This window comes from Bufo bufo, chromosome 9 (genome assembly GCF_905171765.1).
Source record: "Bufo bufo chromosome 9, aBufBuf1.1, whole genome shotgun sequence".
Taxonomy (NCBI): Eukaryota; Metazoa; Chordata; class Amphibia; order Anura; family Bufonidae; genus Bufo; species Bufo bufo.
In genome coordinates this window covers 92,856,974-92,878,710 of record NC_053397.1, presented here as the reverse complement: position 1 = coordinate 92,878,710, position 21,737 = coordinate 92,856,974, and the positions used below count along the sequence as shown (strand labels likewise).

General features: G+C 41.6%; 1 protein-coding gene across 13 annotated transcripts in view; it reads left to right on the top strand.

Annotated features, from left to right (window-relative positions):
• CFH (complement factor H) overlaps nucleotides 1-21,737 on the top strand; it is a 1,589,177-nt gene that overhangs the window by 45,977 nt on the left and 1,521,463 nt on the right. For all 13 annotated transcript variants that reach the window (XM_040407275.1, XM_040407278.1, XM_040407279.1 and 10 more), the window contains exons 2-4: nucleotides 891-1,079; nucleotides 7,822-7,927; nucleotides 17,483-17,559. In XM_040407275.1, coding sequence (XP_040263209.1) covers nucleotides 891-1,079; nucleotides 7,822-7,927; nucleotides 17,483-17,559 — 372 coding nt within the window. The remainder of the gene's footprint in view (nucleotides 1-890; nucleotides 1,080-7,821; nucleotides 7,928-17,482; nucleotides 17,560-21,737) is intronic.

The following is a 21,737-nucleotide window of genomic DNA, read 5'->3' as shown; positions in this document are numbered from 1 at the left end:
TGGAGGCAGTAAGTTTGATGACATTTTTTTAAATGTTAATTTTACACAGTTTTTACATGTATGAATGCGGCATCTGAAGGATACAATGATGGGGGCGGTGTTATTGCTATTACTTACAAAAAATGCGATTCGTGACTAATAATTCGGCACAAAGCAAATTATTTTTAAAAATTTGGCGAAGCAGCCGAATCGAATTTTCTAAAACTTCGCTCATCTCTAGTGATGTCATCACTGAGTGGACTGCCTTTGCGCGAGCAAGTGGATGAGGTGAGTATTTTAGTTAAAATTATTTGTTACCACAAAGGGCTCATGCACACGACAGTATGGCTTTTTCATTGTTTTGCAGTCTGTTTTTTACGGATCCGTTGTTCCGTTTTTCCGTTCCGTTTTTCCGTATGCCATATCAGTATTCATTAATTACATAGAAAAAATTGGGCTGGGCATAACATTTCCAATAGATGGTTCAGCAAAAACGGAACAGATACGGAAGACATACGGATGCATTTCCGTATGTGTTCCGTTTTTTTTTGCAGGCCCATTGACTTGAATGGAGCCAAGCACCGTGATTTGCGGACAAGAATAGGACATGTTCTATCTTTTCACAGTACGGAAATACGGAAATGGAATGCACACGGAGACACTTCCGTTTTTTTTGCTGAACCATTGAAATGAATGGTTCAGTATATGTACCGCATACTGAATGCAAAATACTGTGGTGTGCATGAGCCCAAAGCGTGAGGAAATGTGGCTTCTTTTAGAATCAAATTTTTCCTAAAATTCAGACCGAATTCCACTTCAGATGCTTCGCTTCACTCAACACAAATTATAATGTAGCCTTTAACTGTATGCCTTTTATCAATTATCATATAACTTGATTTATTTTTACCTAGATTTAAAGTCATGCAAGAAGCCAGACAGAAGGGTAGAAGCAGAACTGCTGGGTGACTGGGAAGCTGAGTCATATCCTGAAAATGCTGAAGCAGTTTTCCAATGCCGACCTGGATATACTCGCCTTGGATCGATTAAGATGATTTGCAAATCAGGAAAATGGCAAACGTATACAAAGGGTCAATGCAAAAGTAAGTATTTCTATCCAACACAGCTATATTATATTAGATTCATACTGAGAATGTATAGAAGTTAAACTCAAATGTATATATATTTTTTTGAATTTCTGTGGGACAATTTAATAAAAAATAATTAAGCAGCATCTGTCAGCAGATTTCTACCTATGAAACTGGCTGACCTGTTGCATATGCACTTGGCAGCTAAAGACATCTGTTTTGGTCCCATATTCTTATGTGCCTGCAAATGAGTCTCTAAGAGCAATCGGGCCGTTGCCGTTACACCTAGAGAGAGACTCTGTAATTGCCAAACCCTCTACACTTTGACAGGGCCAGATGTGATGATGTTGACACTACCTGGTGCTGTCAAAGTGCAGAGGGTGCGGCAGTTGCAGAGAGAGCAGAGCCTCTAGGTATAAGGCCTCTTGCATACGACCGTATGTATTTTGCGGTCCACAAAAAATTGATCCGCAAACAATACGGATGACATCCTTGTGCATTCCGTATTTTATGAAACGGAACAGCTCGGGCCTAATAGAACAGTACTATCCTTGTCCGTGATGCATACGATAATAGGACATGTTCTATTTTTTTGCAGAACGGAAATACGGAAACGGAATGCACACAGAGTACCTTCCGTTTTTTTGCGGACCCATTGAAATGAATGGTTCCGTATACGGTCCGCAAAAAAATCCGGAACGGACACGGAAAGAAAGTATGTTCGTGGGCAAGAGGCCTAAAGCGTTAACACATTTGTAAAAATCAGTTTTAAATAACTTGAGCTGTCTAGTTTCTAAAGTGGGGTCATTTATGGCTGGTTCCTACTACAAAGCCCGACAAAGTGACTTCAAAACTCAATTAGTACTTAAAAAAGTGGATTTTGGAAATTTCCTTAAAAATTTGAAAACTTGCTTCAAAAAATCAAAGCCTTCTAACCCCTCAGGGCTTGTTCACACGAACATAAGGGCTCTGTGCTCATGCTGTGGGCCGCATACGGTGGTTCCGCAATACACCTGTCACCAGCCGTGTACATTGCGCATCACGGATGCGGACCCATTCACTGGAATGGGTCTGCAAATCCGAAGATGCGGTGCGGAACGGAACGGAACCCCACGGAAGCACTACGGAGTGCTTCTGTGGTATTCCGTTCCGTGCTTCCGTTCCGCCAAAAGATAGAATTTTTTTTGCGGAACGGGTGGATCGCGAACCCCTTTCAAGTGAATGGGTCTGCTATCCACATGCCCACAGCACGGGCACAGAGCCCTTACGTTCGTGTGAACAAGCCCTTAAAAAATAAAATGACATTCACAAAACGATGCAAACATAAAGTAGACATATGGTGAATGTTAATTAATTACTATTTTAAGAGGTATTACTATCTGTCTTAAAAGCATAGAAATTCTAATTTAGAAAATAGCAAATTCTTCCAAATTTTTCATAAATTTGGGATTTTTGTTATAAATAAAGATAAGACATATCAATTAAAATTTACCTTTAACATAAAGTACATTGTGTCTCAAGAAAACAATCTCAGAAACACTTGGATAAGTAAAAACATTCCAAAGTTATTATTACCACATAAAGTGACACGTCAGATTTGCAAAATAAAAGAGCCTGGTCAGGAAGGTGAAAAAATGGCAGGGTCCTGAGGGGGTTAAATATAAAAGTAAATAAACAATAAACAATAATTATATTAATGTCTGAACTGTTAAAATCCCAAAAATCTTTTTTCTGCACAATGAACAGCGTAATGGAAATTAGAAAAAAAAAAATTATGAATTGCTTTTTGTGTATGTCTTTATCCCTGCAAAAAAATTATAAAAAAAATTATCAAAAAGGCAAACATACTTCAAAATGATACCAAAAAAAACTACAGTCCTAACCCCCCCCCCCCCCCAAAAAAAGCCCTCAAATAACTTTATAGATCCAAATATAAAAAAGTTATGGAATCTTATAAATGTAGCAAGGTTTAATAAAAAAACTATCCAAAATTTGGTATTGCAGTAATTGTACTGATACACAGAATAAGGCCTCATGCACACGGCCGTTGTTTGGGTCCGCATCCGAGCCGCCGTTTTGGTGGCTCGGATGCGGACCCATTCACTTCAATGTACGTGTGCTGTCCGTATCCGTTGCTCCATTCTGCGGCCCCGCAAAAAAAAAAATATAACATGTCCTATTCTTGTCCGCAAAACGGACAAGAATAGGCAGTTATATCAATGGCCGCCCGTTCCATTCCGCAAATTGAGGAAGGCACACGGGCGGCTTCAGTTTTTTATGGCACAGTCGTGTGCATGTAGCCTAAGGGCTGTTTCACACGAGCGAGTCCATTGCGGGAATTACGCTCTGTGTGTGAGTGTGATCCTCCGCTCTGGGCTTGCAGGTGCTCACGGCATTATCATGATTTATAATGCTATCTCTGCATGGCCTTTTTTCTACAGAATCGTAGTGACATAAAGCTGTCAGTATGATTCTGTAGAAATAAGGTCAAGCAGAGACACATAGCATTATAAATCATGATAATGCCGTGCGCTCCAGCAAGTCCAGAGCGGAGGATCACACTCACACACGGAGCCTGATTCCCGCAATGGACTCGCTGGTGTGAAACAGCCTGAAGGCTGTCATGTCACTTTAAGTGCATAGTGAGCAGCATAATACAGTGACCTGGTCTAATTGCTGCACGAGTCTCTCCTGCAAGGGAGAGGGGGGTTCAGCATTCGCATGAGCACCGGCCTCCAGCTCTAACGACCCCATTTGGCAGAGGCACCAATCAAGGGCGTTTAACATGCATCTAAGAGGTTACAGAGGGTCCCTCTGTCTTCCATGGGCACCCCACGAATGTCATTGCGGGGTACCCAAAGAATAAAGTTATCATGTTATTTATACCGACAAATGAAATTTATAACTTGAAAACTCAATTGCAGCATTGCTGATGGTTTCCATATTTCCCAGAAAGAGTTTAAAAAAGTTGATCAATAAGTTATGTGTACCCCAAAATAGTGCAATCAAAAACTACAACTTGTTCCCCAAGAATCAAGCCCTCATACAGCTACATCAACATAAAAAATAAAAAAAAGTGTAAAAACAGGCTGGTCACTAAGGTTTCATGGGGTTAACAATGGAAGTCACGGGTTCGATATGCTGATAATTAAATAAGTAAATTTTGCAACAGGTTTTTGGGGAAAAAAAGCCTTAACTGTGCAATGTTTGCACTCTGCAGCAAAATGTACACTAATGCTGCAAAATCTACTTACACATTTGGCTGCCTCCTCTCTCTTTGGCCTCATGCACACGACCGTTGTGTGCATCCGTGGCCGTTGTTCCGTTTTCCGTGATTTTCTGCGGACCCATTGACTTTCAATGGGTCCGTTGAAAACTCGGAAAATGCACCGTTGTTCATCCGCGGCCGTGATCCATGTTTCCTGTCCGTCCAAAAAATAGGACCTGTCCTATTTTTTGGACGGACAACGGTTCACGGACCCATTCAAGTCAATGGGTCCGTGAAAAAACACGAATGCACACAAGATTGGCATCCGCATCCGTGATCCGTGGCCATTGGCAACTTTCACACATAACATCACAGATCCGTCTGCATAAAAGCTTTTTCAGATATGAAAACTCATATCCGACAGTATATTCTAACACAGAGGCGTTCCCATAGTGATGGAGATGCTTCAAGTTAGAATATACTGAGAATTGTGTACATGACTGCCCCCTGCTGCCTGGCAGCACCCGATCTCTTACAGGAGACTGTGATCCGCACAATTAACCCCTCAGGTGCCGCACCTAAAGGGTTAATTGTGCGTATCATAGCCCCCTGTAAGAGATCAGGTGCTGCCAGGCAGGAGGGGGCAGACCCCCTCCCTCCCCAATATTATATTCATTGGTGGCCAGTGCGGCCTCCCCTCTCTCCCCCCCCCCAGTTAAAATCACGTTCCGAATCCCCCATCATTGGTGGCCAGAGTGGCCTCACATCTCCCCCCCCCTAGTTAAAATCACGTTCCGAATCCCCCATCATTGGTGACCAGTGCGGCCTCACCTCTCCCCCCCCCTAGTTAAAATCACGTTCCAAATCCCCCATCATTGGTGGCCAGTGCGGCCTCACATCTCCCCCCCTAGTTAAAATCACGTTCCGAATGCCCCATCATTGGTGGCCAGTGCGGCCTCACATCTCCCCCCCCCTAGTTAAAATCACGTTCCGAATCCCCCATCATTGGTGGCCAGTGTGGCCTCACATCTCCCCCCCCTTGTTAAAATCACGTTCCAAATCCCCCATCATTGGTGGCCAGTGCGGCCTCACCTCTCCCCCCATCCTAGTTAAAATCACGTTCCGAATCCCCCATCATTGGTGGCCAGTGCGGCCTCACATCTCCCCCCCCTAGTTAAAATCACGTTCCCCCATCATTGGTGGCAGTGGAGAGTTCTGATCGGAGTCCCAGTTTAATCACTGGGGCTCTGATCGGTAACCATGGCAACCAGGACGCTACGATGTCTGTGACCAGCCGGGCGCTCCTCCTACTGGTAAGTGACAGGTCTGTGCTATAGGCAATGCGCCGCACAGACCTTTCACTTACCAGTAGGAGGAGCGCCCGGCCGGTCACAGACATCGCAGCTCGCAGGTAAGTATAATGCTTCTAAAAATTGCTAAGTAACCATGGCAACCAGGACTGCAGTAGCGTCCTGGTTGCCATGGTTACCGATCGGAGCCCCAGCGATTAAACTGGGACTCCGATCGGAACTCTCCACTGCCACCAATGATGGGGGAATGTGATTTTAACTAGGGGGGGGGGATGTGAGGCCGCACTGGCCACCAATGATGGGGGATTCGGAACGTGATTTTAACTGGGGGGGGGAGAGGGGAGGCCGCACTGGCCACCAATGAATACAATATTGGGGAGGAAGGGGGTCTGCCCCCTCCTGCCTGGCAGCACCTGATCTCTTACAGGGGGCTATGATACGCACAATTAACCCTTTAGGTGCGGCACCTGAGGGGTTAATTGTGCGGATCACAGCCCCCTGTAAAAGATTTGGTGCTGCCAGGCAGCAGGGGGCAGTCATGTACACAGTTCGTAGGATATTCTAACTTGAAGCGTCCCCATCACTATGGGAACGCCTCTGTGTTAGAATATACTGTCGGATATGAGTTTCACGATCTAACTCAAATCCGATGGTATATTCTAACATAGAGGCGTTCCCATGGTGATGGGGACGCTTCAAGTTAAAATATACCATCGGATTGGAGAAAACTCTGATCCTATGGTATATTAACTCCTGACTTTACATTGAAAGTCAATTGGGGACGGATCCGTTTGCAATTGCACCATATTGTGTCAACGTCAAACGGATCCGTCCACATTGACTTGCATTGTAAGTCAGGACGGATTCGTTTGGCTCCGCACGGCCAGGCGGACACCAAAACGACTTTTTTTTCATGTCCGTGGATCCTCCAAAAATCAAGGAAGACCCACGGACGAAAAAACGGTCACGGATCACGGACCAACGGAACCCCGTTTTGCGGACAGTGAAAAAATACTGTTGTGTGCATGAGGCCTAAATCTCTTTAAAATTCTTGAGCAGTGCAATACAATTTGTAAATGAATAGCTTCAACCCTGGCTGTAACAGACACACCAAAAACTAACTCAGCCCTATCATCTGCCTAGTGCTAAAACCTGATTTTCTATCAAATAATTCAATCTGCCTAACTAAATATACAGTATCTTCCCTATCCCTAACACTGTCCTGTCTTGTGTGCAGGGGAATGAGCAGTCATAGCGGCTGCTAGGGGGCCGACAGTGTTAGGGGGGCCCTACCTGGCACACAATCACTCAAGACTGGAGGATGTGCAGCGTCACTTACAATCCTCTTCTATTGTTAAAACTCCTTTAATAGATTTAGGCCTCATGCACACAATTGTGCGCATTTTGGTGAATAATGTTAATGCTCGGGGGGATAAGGGTATTCAAAAATTTGCTATAGGGCCCAGCCTTTCCTAATTATACCCCTGCTTGTGTGCCTAATTTCTGCGTCTGCAATAGACTCATCCTACCACATTAGTGGCTGAGCTCAGAATGACGCTAACATAGTGTCAGACCAGCCAATACCCTCCCTCCTTATAACTATCATGTACTAAATGTGAAATGTACAATGGCCGACACACTTTTGCCTGATTCATCCCAAAACAAATTGGTAAAATTTTGGATCTGTTTGTAAGGCCTCATGCACACGGCCGTTGCCCGGCCGTGGCCGTATTGCGGCCCACAAACAGAGGGTCCGCAATATGCGGGCACCGGCCATGTGCTCCCCAAATCATAGATGTGGACCCATTCACTTTATTGGGTCCGCAATCCAGAGCTGTGGTGCAGAACGGAGGCACGGAACCCCACGGAAGCACTACGGAGTGCTTCCGTGGTGTTTCTGTCCGTGCCTCCGCACAGCAAAAAAATAGAACATGTTCTATTTTTTTTTGCGGTGCGGACGGATCAACTTGAATGGGTCTCAATCCGTCCCAGCTGCCGCAAGGACGTTGCCCTGCATTGGGCACCGCAAATTGCGGTCCCAAATGCATGGCACGGCCGCACAATGGCAGTGTGCATGAGGCCTAAGTAGAATTCTTGTGAAATTCATAATGAATCTGATTGGTTTAGAATTCATTCACTCCTCTCTAGAAATGGCAATTAATGGCCAATAAATTATATTCAAACAATGTATTTTGATTAAAATAGTGAATAATGTGCATATTTTCAATTTGATATGCAGAAAAATCTTGTGGACATCCAGGTGACATCCCATTTGGATCATTTCAGTTGAGCAATGAGGAATCATTCATTTTTGGAGCTGTTGTTCAATACTTTTGTGATGACGGGTGAGTAAAATCCACGTTAAAAACATAATACTTATTAGTACATATATTAATATTTTAGTATAGATCTACTGCACATTCACACAGCATTATCTATATTAGGGCTAATGCACACGACTGTATGTATTTTGCGGTCCTCAAAAAACTAATCTGCAAAAACTACGGATGACGTCCGTGTGCATTCCGTATTTTACAGAACAGCTGGCCTCTAATAGAACTGTCCTATCTTTGTCCGTAATGCGCCCAATAATAGGACATTTTTTTGCGGAACAAACATATGGACATACGGAAACGGAATGCACATGGAGTAACTTCCGTTCTTTTGAAGACCCAATGGAATAATTGGTTCCACATACAGTCCACAAAAAAAACGGAACGGACATGGAAAGAATATGCATACATTTGTGTGCATGAGCCCTTAAAATCTAGCAACACACCAGCCTATTCTCCATAGGCTTGCATAGAATCATCACAGCAGAGAAAGAGCAATTCACCACAAGCTTTCAGCATTCCACAGTAGATCAGCTTTACACATAAGATTTCATTAATATATATTTCAGATGTTGCAATAAACAGTATTTGTGTTTTTTAATACTTGGATATTAAAGGGATTGTCCCATATGGACATTTATGGAATATCGATAAGATAGGTCCAAAACCTGTTAGATATTTAGAGCATATCTCTGTCTCAAGAATGGCGCCTAGTAGCGTTGAGCAAAGTTTTGAAAAATTCTATTCAGCTGCTTCGCCAAATTACACAAAGAAAATTGCTTTGTGATGAATTACTTTGCCACAAAGGCATTTCTTTGTGAGTAGCGGGCGCAATGACGTAAAATGGAAATCACGCTGCCCCCCAACATTGAACCCCTCAAATGCCGCATTCATCGCTGATCGCGGCGTCTGAGAATAATACTGAGAGCTTTCAGTAGTTAAACTGGTATAAATAAATCAATAAATAATACTCACCTTATCCATTTGATCAAAAAGAGACAGCCACGACCATCTTGATTGAAGAACCTACGCAAAATCTCGTGCGTGGTGATCGAAGTCCACTTCGGATACTTCGATTCGCTCAACGCTAGTGCCCAGTCTTCAATGGAGAGCATGCCTTGCATGAATGGCATCTTCTACGTTCACTGCTATGGGACTTTCGAAAAAAGCCAAATGAGCATGTACAATTGCAAGAATACCTATTATAGACAAGCACATCTAACTAAGCTATTAACTTGCAAAAGTTGTACCATTTCATTGAACAAGCAACCGTAGTGCAGGGAGAAAAGGTAAGTGAACCTCTTCGTGGACAGCACGGTGACTCAGTGGTTAGAACTAGTGCCTTGCAGCACTGGGGTCCTAGGTTTGAAGCTGACCTAGGACAACATCTACATGGAGTTTATATGTTCTTTCCATGAATATGTGAGTTTCCTCCAGGTAATACGGTTTCCTTCCACATTCCAAAGACATACTGATAGGGAACTTAGATTGTGAGCCCCATTGGAAATAGCAAGCAATGATAATGTCCGTTAAGTGCCGCAGAATATATCAGCGATATAGAATTAAGATAAATAAATGTCATTGACTATGAGTTCCACAGGTGCTTTGTAGGTGCTTTGTAGGCAATAAAGGCAGCCAAAGCCTGGTTACTGACAAATCTTTTAACCCCTTTGCGACTTCCTCCGTACATGTAGAGGGTTAAAAAATTTAAAAAATATAAACTCACCTCCTCCACTTGTTCGCGTAGCTGTCGATCTCCTGTTCTTTCTTCAGGACCTGTCAAAGGACCTGTGGTGACGTCACTGAGCTCATCACATAGTTCACCATGGTGATGTATCATGTGATGAGCACAGTGACGTCACCACGGGTCCTTTGACAGGTCCTGAAGAAAGAACAGGAGACCAGCAGCTATGCAAACTAGTGGAGGACGAGAGTTATTTTTACTTTTATTTTTAACCCTCAATTGACCTTCTACTAAGCATTCTGTATTAAAGAATGCTATTATTTTCCCTTATAACCATGTTATAAGGGAATATAATACAGTGAATAGACTTTCATCCTAGCAACCATGCGAGAAAATTGCACCGCATCCGCACTTCACTTCTATGGGGCCTGCGTTGCGTGAAAAACGCACAATATAGAGCTTGCTGCGATTTTCACACAACGCACAAGTGATGCGTGAAAATCACCGCTCATGTGCACTGCCACATAGAAATGAATGGGTCCAGATTCAGTGTTGGTGCAATGCGTTAACCTCACGCATTGCACCCACGTGGAAATCTCACTCGTGTGAAAGGGGCCTTATATGCCTGTGAGAGCTTGGAGCCTCAAGCAGGCTCCGATACCTATCACTGGTATATACCAATACAGGCCAGCAGCTGGCAGCACTGTATTGGTATATAGTAAACGGCATGTTCTATGATGGCTACATAGCAGTGGGCAGTCTAATGATTGCCAATTATAGTCACCCTGGGTGACTATGATTGCCAATTATAGTCACCCTGGGTGACGTAAAAAAAAAAATCAAATCACCCACTTTCCCCAAAATAAAAATAAACAATAAAAAAACATTATAGGTATTGCCATGTCCAAAAATACCCATACTATTAAAATATAACAAAATTTATCCCATATTGCGAATGACTTAACAGAAAATGAAAAGAAAAAAAAAAGTTTTTCTGCAATTCACCTGCACAAAAATATTATATAAAAAGTGATCAAAAAATCCAACACTTAAAAATCACTGAAAAAATAAATGAATCACTCATACAGCTCTGTACACATAACTACAAAAAATGTTAGGGGTCAGAATATGGTGATGAAAAAAAAGCTAATTAAAGGTTTTAATTTTTTTCAGTAATAAAACGCAAGAAAAACTATATAAGTGTCGTATCATTATATTTGTACTGACCTGGAGAATGAAGGTAACAGGTTAATTTTACCACATAGATACCCAATTCAACCTCATTTGGAATTTTGTTTTACTTCCCCCCATTACATCATCTGCAACATTAAATAATGCAGAAGGTAAAACTAGTCCCTCAGAAAGCAAGTCCTCACATGGCTATGTGAATGGAAAAATATAAAAAAGTTATGCCTCTAGAAAGTCTGGGAGTGAAAAATAAAAATGCAAAAATGGGAAATCGTCAGGTCTTCTAAGGACATATCACAGAGATGAATGAAGCTAAAAAAAGGCTACAAAAGTATTGGTGAAGATTAGAGATGAGTGAAGTATAAAATAATTTCATTTGGCTGCTTTGCCAAATAAAAATAAAAAATTGCTTTGTGACGAATAACTTCATCACGAAGTGCATTTCTTTGTAAGTAGTGGGTGCCATGACAGGCGAACCCCCACCCCCCTCTGTTATTGTACTTCTCAGATGCCGCGTTCATAGTTAATCGCGGCATCTGATAGCAATATTAGAGTGTAACATAAAAATAAAAAATAAATCACACTTAACGCATCCATTTGATCGCGAAGAGCTGGCCACCACCATCTTGATTGAGGATCTAACGCAAAATCTTGCGATGCCCATGATAACATCATCACGTCGACCGGCATGATGACGTCATACATCACAGCTAGAGTTGAGTGAACCTGCCTTTTGGCAGGTTCTAGTTTGGGTTCGGGTCCATGGTTGAAGTGAATTAAGTGATGGATTTTGTTCTTACAGAATCCACCATGTAATTCAATGCAGGAATGCTGCATAATACAAGTGTATGGCCAGCCCCGAGGTTCTGTTCTGCTGGCCATACACTTGTATTATCACTTAATTCACTTAAAACCCTAACCTGAACTGGGACTGCCCAAAAGGCAGGTTTGCTCAACTCTAGTCACAGCACACAGGATTTTGTGCAAGATCTTAAAACAAGATGGCGGCGGCCGACTCTTTGCGCTCAAACGGATGAGGTAAGTATGATTTTTTTCAATGTTTTTACCGCTTTTCAGGGAAAATCTGTACGCTACCACGAAGCACGAGGAAATTCGGCTTTGCTGCTAATCGAATTGATTCAGATCAAATTGCCCTTCGTGGAGTTTGATTCGCTCAACACGACTGAAGATCTGAGCATACATGAAAATTAGATTAGAAAATGATCCACACATGGAGAAAGTTCAGGTCAGCGGATACTCGCCCTAGGATTGGGCATCTTATTAAGACCACGCCAAGAGTAAGGCCTCATGCACACAGCCGTGTTCCGCGGCCGAGAGCAGTCCGTGGTAACCCGGCCGGGATTCCTGTTGACCGCAGGAGCGCACAGAGTCATTGGTTGCTATGACGCCGTGCGCTTCATGCCGCCGCTGCACTACAGTAATACACTCGTATGATCTATACGAGTGTATTACTGTAGTGCAGCGGCGGCATGAAGCGCACGGCGTCATAGCAACCAATGACGCCATGCGCTCCTGCTGTCAACAGGAATCCCGGCCGGGTTACCACGGACCGCTCTCAGCCGTGGAACACGGCCGTGTGCATGAGGCCTAAATCTTACAAAAGATTCAGCAAACTTTAAAATCCTTCTTTTAGGAAGACACTGTCCAAAAAAATGTACTAGGGACATTTATTAACCCTTTCATGACCGGTCAATTTTCAATTTTTTTACTCCCAGCCCTCCCAAAGCCATAATTTTTTTTTTCTGTTCACATAGCTGTATGATGGCTTGTTTTTTGCAGGACAAGATGTCCTTTCTAATGGCACTATCTACGGTTGCATACAATGTGTTGGGAATCAATAAAAATAAATTAATAATGGGGTGAAATAAAATAATAAAAATGCAATTCCACAACAGTTTTTTGGGTTTTGTTTTTACGGTGTTCCCTATACTTTAAAACTGACCAATAACTTTCATTCTCCAGGTCAGTACGAATCTGGCAATACCACATATGTATTTTTTTATAGCGTTTTTATACTGAAAAAATAAATAAATAAATTTCTTTCAGTCTCCATATACTTATGCCTATATCTTATTCATATTTATGTGTGCGGAGCTGTGTGAAGACTCATTTTTTGCGGGGCGATCTATTGGGTTGTGTATGACTTTTTGATCACTTTTTATTACATTTTTTTGTGGGAGAAGTGACCAAATTTTTTTATATTTTAATAATACGAGAATATTTGCACACTTAGATACCTATGATGGGTATTTATGAAAACATTTTTATTTATTTTTAAAACTTTTTTTTTACAGTTCCCTTAAGAAACTATAACAAGCAATCATTGGATTGCCTTTCTTACAGACTTCAATGCATTAGCATTGGAGTCTATTAGAATTTTGCTGTATTTCTATGGAGCCCTGCCACAGACAAGGGCTCCATATAAATTGCTAAACAGCTGCCTCCTAGAGTACAGGGCCTGCTGCTAACACACTCTGGCTCCCCTGATCCCCTGCTGAGGGGAGCCAGAGCACACCCAGAAGCGCGCTTCCGGATATTCAGCATTCAGATGCCCGTGATCAGGATTGACAATGGCATCTGAAGTTTTAAATGTCCACGATCGGCATTACCGCTGGTCACGTACATTAGCCGTGGGTGCCTGCCGTATGAAACAGCAGCACCCTGCGGCTATGTTGCCCACTCCACTCAGGAGCTGGCGCTATCTTTGAAGTTCCAACCGATAGCCGTATGGCCATCGGAAAGGGGTTAATGATTGCATATTTTGCTGCACAATCCTTATATCATGAATCAAAAGTTGTGATTTGTTTCACTTCTTTTATCAAAAGACGCATGCTGTGTAATTGTAGGCTAGTAATCCGTCATTTTTAAAACAAATGCAACATTTTTTATGCCAAAGTGTTAAAATGTGACATTTAGTTTTAACAATGAACTAACCATGTTATAACGGAAAATAATAATATCACCCGTACACCGAACCCAGACTTCAGTGAAAAAGTCTGATTTCAGGTCCGGGTACCCAAACTCACAAAGTTCGGTACGAACTCAAACTTTGCAGTTCGGGTTCACTCATCCCTATTAGGCCTCTTGCACACGAACATTTTTTTTTTTTTTTTCCGTTTCCTATCCTTTTTTTTCCCGTTCCGTATACGGACCGTATACAGAATCTTTCATTTCAATGGATCTGCAAATAAAAAGGAAGGTACTCCGTATGCCTTCCATTTCCATATTTCCGTTTTTCCGTTCTGTTCAAAGATAGAACATGTCCTATTATTGTCCGCATAACGGACAAGGATAGTACTGTTCTTTCCGGGGCCAGCTGTTCCGTTCCACAAAAAACAGAATGGACACGGACGTCATCCGTATTTTTTGCGGATCAGTTTTTGCGGAATGCAAAATACTGAAAAAGCCATACGGTCATGTGCAAGAGGCCTTAACTACATTTTACATCATAATTCTGGCACAACATGATTAGTAATTTTCCCTCATTGTGTCTCATGTTTAGTTTGCCTGAGACCATCTGGATCTTGGACAATGCTTCTGGGAAACCGTGGAGCCTTTTAGCACAAATGCGCAATGTAATGTTTGAAGAAAATAGGAGCATTGCATGTCAATACCAAGAAATCTGATTCCAACTGTGACAGATGGTGGAGGGAGCATCATGGTCTGGGACTAATTTGCTGCCTCAGAACCTAAATGCCTTTTGTTTATTGAGGGAACAATGATTTCTAAGGAGGATCAAAATGATCAAAAAGCCATTTGAAGTGATGTGGCATGAGTTGAAGAAGGCTGTGCACACAAGGCATCCTAGCAACAATAATGAACTGAAACACATTTGCAGGGAGGAATGGTTCATAATTCACCTACATGTTGTGCAAACCTAATTTGCAGCTATGTTTTATGGAAATTGTTATTGCTGAAGGGGGCTCGCTCTAAAGTTTATTAACTTTAAATGTTTACTTGCTTTTCTCTGTACATTGTGGTTGTTTACTTAGTGGGGGGCTATTTAAAAACTGGTGCATCCATATGCCAGACCGATGCCTCTTAACAAATCAGGCCCATCTCTGCCCTGCTGTGCATCAGAAACTAAAGTCTATGTCAGATACAGGCAGGCTAGACTTCAGCTATAGCTTCTGCCACTTTCTGGCGAAAGTTATAGTAAATGTGGTGGGTGGGACAAACCTCGCCTCCTCTACTAAGCCACACAAACTTTTCTAGCCACTATTCCGAAGAGTCGCACGTGATGTGCGACTCTTCGGAATAGTGGCTAGAAAAGTTTGTGTGGCTTAGTAGAGGAGGCGAGGTTTGTCCCACCCACCACATTTACTATAACTTTCGCCAGAAAGTGGCAGAAGCTATAGCTGAAGTCTAGCCTGCCTGTATCTGACATAGACTTTAGTTTCTGATGCACAGCAGGGCAGAGATGGGCCTGATTTGTTAAGAGGCATCGGTCTGGCATATGGATGCACCAGTTTTTAAATAGCCCCCCACTAAGTAAACAACCACAATGTACAGAGAAAAGCAAGTAAACATTTAAAGTTAATAAACTTTAGAGCGAGCCCCCTTCAGCAATAACAATTTCCATAAAACATAGCTGCAAATTAGGTTTGCACAACATGTAGGTGAATTATAAAACCATTCCTCCCTGCAAATGTGTTTCAGTTCATTATTGTTGCTAGGATGCCTTGTGTGCACAGCCTTCTTCAACTCATGCCACATCACTTCAAATGGCTTTTTGATCATTTTGATCCTCCTTAGAAATCATTGTTCCCTCAATAAACAAAAGGCATTTAGGTTCTGAGGCAGCAAATTGGCGAGGCACACATATGGCGTGCGTCATAATGTGCAACTTTTTTATCTCACAATAGTGGCGTAATTGGCTTAATAAATGTCCCTCATCGTGCTCAATAAAAGAAATGAACAGTACAAATGATTGTGTATTAGGTTCTTTAGATTGTATTTGTCTATAAAGATGACTTAGATAACAATGAGAACACATTATTAGTAATCAGTGCCTAAATTAAATCAATTCCAGGGAGTTTACATACTGTTTCTTGCAACTGTATATTTTTTTACTATGTTATATTGAATTTAGATTACGTATTATACACTGCGTGCAGAATTATTAGGCAAATGAGTATTTTGACCACATCATCCTCTTTATGCATGTTGTCTTACTCCAAGCTATATAGTCTCGAAAGCCTACTACCAATTAAGCATATTAGATGATGTGCATCTCTGTAATGAGAAGGGGTGTGGTCTAATGACATCAACACCCTATATCAGGTGTGCATAATTATTAGGCAACTTCCTTTCCTTTGGCAAAATGGGTCAAAAGAAGGACTTGACAGGCTCAGAAAAGTCAAAAATAGTGAGATATCTTGCAGAGGGATGCAGCACTCTTAAAATTGCAAAGCTTCTGAAGCGTGATCATCAAACAATCAAGCGTTTCATTCAAAATAGTCAACAGGGTGGCAAGAAGCGTGTGGAAAAACCAAGGCGCAAAATAACTGCCCATGAACTGAGAAAAGTCAAGCGTGCAGCTGCCAAGATGCCACTTGCCACCAGTTTGGCCATATTTCAGAGCTGCAACATCACTGGAGTGCCCCAAAGCACAAGGTGTGCAATACTCAGAGACATGGCCAAGGTAAGAAAGGCTGAAAGACGACCACCACTGAACAAGACACACAAGCTGAAACGTCAAGACTGGGCCAAGAAATATCTCAAGACTGATTTTTCTAAGGTTTTATGGACTGATGAAATGAGAGTGAGTCTTGATGGGCAAGATGGATGGGCCCGTGGCTAGATTGGTAAAGGGCAGAGAGCTCCAGTCCGACTCAGACGCCAGCAAGGTGGAGGTGGAGTACTGGTTTGGGCTGGTATCATCAAAGATGAACTTGTGGGGCCTTTTCGGGTTGAGGATGGAGTCAAGCTTAACTCCCAGTCCTACTGCCAGTTTCTGGAAGACACCTTCTTCAAGCAGTGGTACAGGAAGAAGACTGCATCCTTCAAGAAAAACATGATTTTCATGCAGGACAATGCTCCATCACACGCGTCCAAGTACTCCACAGCGTGGCTGGCAAGAAAGGGTATAAAAGAAGAAAATCTAATGACATGGCCTCCTTGTTCCCCTGATCTGAACCCATTGCACGCAATGTCGATGGTGAACAGATCAAAACACTGACAGAATCCATGGATGGCAGGCTTTTGAGTGTCCTTGCAAAGAAAGGTGGCTATATTGGTCACTGATTTGTTTTTGTTTTGTTTTTGAATGTCAGAAATGTATATTTGTGAATGTTGAGATGTTATATTGGTTTCACTGGTAAAAATAAATAATTGAAATGGGTATATATTTGTTTTTTGTTAAGTTGCCTAATAATTATGCACAGTAATAGTCACCTGCACACACAGATATCCCCCTAAAATAGCTAAAACTAAAAACAAACTAAAAACTACTTCCAAAAATATTCAGCTTTGATATTAATGAGTTTTTTGGGTTCATTGAGAACATGGTTGTTGTTCAATAATAAAATTAATCCTCAAAAATACAACTTGCCTAATAATTCTGCACTCCCTGTATGTTATTTACAATGTATGCAATGTCCTGCAATATATATATATATATATATATATACTGTGTATATAAATAACTAACTGTAGGCATTTTAACTTTTTAGGTATCAGATGGTGAGCAAAGAAACAAAGAGGCAATGCACAGCTAGTGGTTGGAGCAATTACCTTCCTCACTGTGAAGGTAAAGTTAGAGGACATGATTTTTAGATTATTGGAAATACCCAAGATATTGGAGTAGATTTATCAAAACGTGTGTAAAGGAAAACTGGTTTAGTTGCCCATAGCAAACCAATCAGATTATGCCTTTCATTTTTCAGAGCACCTTTGAAAAATGAAAGGTAGAATCTGATTGGCTGCTATGGGCAACTAAGCCAGTTTTCCTTTACACCAGTTTGATAAACCTCCCCCATTATATAAAAGCCATTATTATTTTATTTAAAAGAGTTGTAATATGTCAGGTCTAGTTTTTTCTTTTCATGTTGCTTAGACAATTATTTTTTTTTTTCCTGAAACATAAAATAAAAAGATATGAACCAACAAAAATAACATTTCTGCCATACCTGACTAAGTGAACGATCAATGCAGGTAAAATGCATCAGTTTCTGAAAGATAGAGCAGTGGCAATTTCCATTACGCCCCATATAAACATCTATGAGAGACCACCCCTAATCTTGGCAAGAAACAAGAACCTCCAAAATCACTTAAAAAAGACAGGGGAATGGCATCTCTCAAGATTGAGTTGAGGCTGCAGTAGGGATGAGTGAATTGATTCTAAATTGATCATATTCATTACCAATTTCACAAAAATTAGCTGCAAAATGAAACAGAAGTTTTGACGATTTGTTATGGACAAATTCTGTAAAATCAGCATCTAGTGCCATTTTACTGTGAACATTGGTGGGGAAAACTTTAAGGGGGGGAAAAGATGGAGAATCACATACCATTGGGAGGAAGTGTGTATGTGTGTGGGGGCTTGCCTTGATTTGCTCAGATTTCAAAGTTCACCTTGATCAGCCAATCAAGAGGCAGTAGGCAGGCAGGTCCTTGTGTTAAGAAGGAAGAAAAATCACCATATTCAGTCTTCAGCCTATGATCTTTGTTTTGTGGCAGTGTCTGAATAAAGGCATCACAAACAAAAGCCACTAATGTAGCATGGGGAAGCTATAAGGAGATTATAAGGAGAGGATAAGGAGATATAATTTAGGGACTTTGATCAGGGAAAGCATATAGTGAGGGTAAGGGAGTGAGGAACTGGTCATTGAGAGTTTTATGTTTAATACAGCAGCTGGAAACTAGTTTTGTCCATTACAAAGTCTTCCAGGAAACTTTTTCTCTGTGTGTGAACAGCTATAAAAAAAGCTAATAAAAAAAACTTATTTCTACAGTAGTTTAAATCTACCTTTTGTATTTGGACACTTCATTGAATTATATTTATGTTAGGCCTCATGCACACGACCATTGTGTGTCTTGCGGTCCGCAAAACACGGATGGAGTCCGTGTGCATTTCGCAATTTGCGGAACGTCTCGGACAGCCATTAATATGACTGCCTATTCTTGTCCGCAAAACAGACAAGAATAGGACAGGCTATATTTTTTTTGCGGATCACGGAACAGAGCAATGAATGCAGACAGCACACGGAGTGCTGTCCGCATCTTTTGCGGCCCCATTGTAGTGAACGGGTCCGCATCCAAGCCGCAAAAACTGTGGCTCGGATGCGGACCAAAACAACTGTTGTGTGTATGTAGCCTTACTGAATGCATTGTATATTTCTGCAAGATAAGGGGTAGTTACAGCAAAAGCAATACTGCAATAATGCCATTTTTATACCCATGTTATTGAGCATATTTTATTTTTTACTACAAAAAAATGTTGAATTACTGTAGACATGGGGTTCAAACACATTTTACTGCAAAAATTGCATTGTTATACCTGTTAGTAATTTCATTTCTTTACTGAAATAAACCTTATAGTTCAGACATTCACTTTAAAAATTGCATTGTTTTATCTGTGTTAGTGAACGCATTACTGCAGCGCATTGTGTAGTTCAAACACATTTTACGGCAAAAACTGCATTATTACCAAAGTAAATTGTCAATACCATTATGCAGCGTATTTGTAAAAGGGGAGAGACGTTTAATTGCACCTCTGTATTTAAATAAAAATAAAAAAATTAGCAATTTTGCTAATACCATTTTATTAACTGTGTACCAAACCCATGACTTTTAATTTATAGGCCTTATAATAAAATGTCTAGAAAATGAAAGAATGAGTCAGAGAGTGGGTAGTAGCAGTAGTAGCAGCACTAGCCATCCAGCTAGTAATAGTAAAAGGCCACAGTTCTCCCTGGTTTCAGATAGGTGCCACATTATTACTGAGGACAAAGAGGATGAGATTGTGGGCTGGATGGCTCACTTCTCCTCTCAGCAGGATGACCTGGTGGTCACTTCTGAGTCTGACACCATGACTTGAAGCCAGAGGTCACAGCATTCTTCTTGCTCCTCCTGATTGCAACCACAAAGAAGCCTTTCATTTACATACTCTTAACTGTCCTCTCCTCGCTTGGTGGAATGAAAGACATTCAAGATAATCTCCCTATAGCAATAGTGGCACTTGGGACCAATACAGAACAGGATATTGTGAGGGGGAAAGAAAATCCACAATTACATATCACAGTCTGATAAAATTGTCAGGGAGTTAGAAGACTCTGACAATGATTCTGTGTTGAACAGGAACTGGAAGCCAGATTAGGGTGCTGAGGAGGAGGTAACATTGCGTCAGTGGCAATAAGGAGCAGAGGCAACATAAGGCCAGAAACTTCCCCCCAAAAAAACAGGGCCAGATCCACTTCTATTATGGTGAGTTCAGGAGCTGGTGATGCCGTTAATACTGTGGCGCTGCACAAAATGTACCAGATCTACTTAAAACCATTGCTGTGAAAGGTTTGCAGGCAGAAAATAAGCCATGCACATTCAAATATAAACATAGGCAATTAACATCACCTCCTGATGAGCTGCTACATGCAGCCGAAACGCGTTGGAGTTACTTTTTTTGTTTATACATATTCTCCATCTGTATGTTTTTCTGTTTGTTTTTTTTTCCCCCTGGATTTATTTATTACCAATCCAGGTTTATGAGTAGGGTTTCCTTAGGGCAATAGTTAGACTTAGGTACGGGGGCAGGGTGTCTCCACCATTAGGGGACATCCCTGTGCACACGTTTTTAGATTTCGAGGGTTATCTAGGGAAAGACTCTTTCCCACCCGTTTCTACCTATTACCCCTATAGTTCCTAATTAGTACACTATTGACCCCATTTTCTGAAATTACATCCTATCTATAGTAGGAGTTTTTGTTTAATATATCCATCATACTTAGGATATCACTTGAGCAAATCGTTTTTTGCTCCATAAACCCAATTTATTAATAAAGGTATCGTTTTTATTAAGCACGTCTAGCTCTATTTTTCTTCAATTAATTTCGGAACGTGTAGTCTATCCAAAATAATTTTCTTTAGTCTGTATTCCATTGCTGTGAAAGGTTTGCAGGCAGAAAATAAGCCATGCACATTCAAATATAAACATAGGCACCACGGTTCTAATGTAATACATGATGTAACATCACCAGTTACTGTGGGAAAATAGTGGTCACCAGCTAGTGCAACAAGAGTCTCCTCATTCTCATGGTCCCCTTTGTGGCAGCTAGGCCGCATCCACCTGCAGTACAATGTCCTTGTCATCAGTTACTGCTTCTCCTGCTTAGACTACTCTTCTGCTGTGTCATAAGTCATCAATAAGGGAATATGTGGCCAGAAAACAACTCTACAAGCCCAACAATCCACTGGTGTGCAAGCTTAACTCACACGTGGCCAAGTTTATGCTAGTGCAGTGGCTCATGTACAACTTAGTCTTAGTGGATTCTGCTGCCTTTAGGAAACTGAAGGTATGTGCTCAGCCTCGTTAAAAAATACCTAACCACCATTATTTATCTAAAAAGGTCATCCCTGCAGTGGACATCTGGAGCATCTGTTGCAGGCTGGGACAGTACATGTCTTTCATGTCCCACTGGCTCAATGCATTTTGGGGCATTTGCAATTTAGCACCCCATTAACAAGGCCAGGTTTCATTTACACTTCCACATTTGCATCAGTGTTGTTTTTTCCACACCAGGCACTTCTCTGCCTGGTCCACATCTCCTCCATAAAAATACTCCAATCCACAAGAGAAACAGGGCATAACATTGCTCCTACTCCCCCTCCTATAATATGTGTAAAGTGAAGCTCTGCCATACCATGTTATAGCCGATCGGCCTGGGTGAGAATATCCACACATCCAATCACTTGCTAAAGTGCATTAAGCAGCAA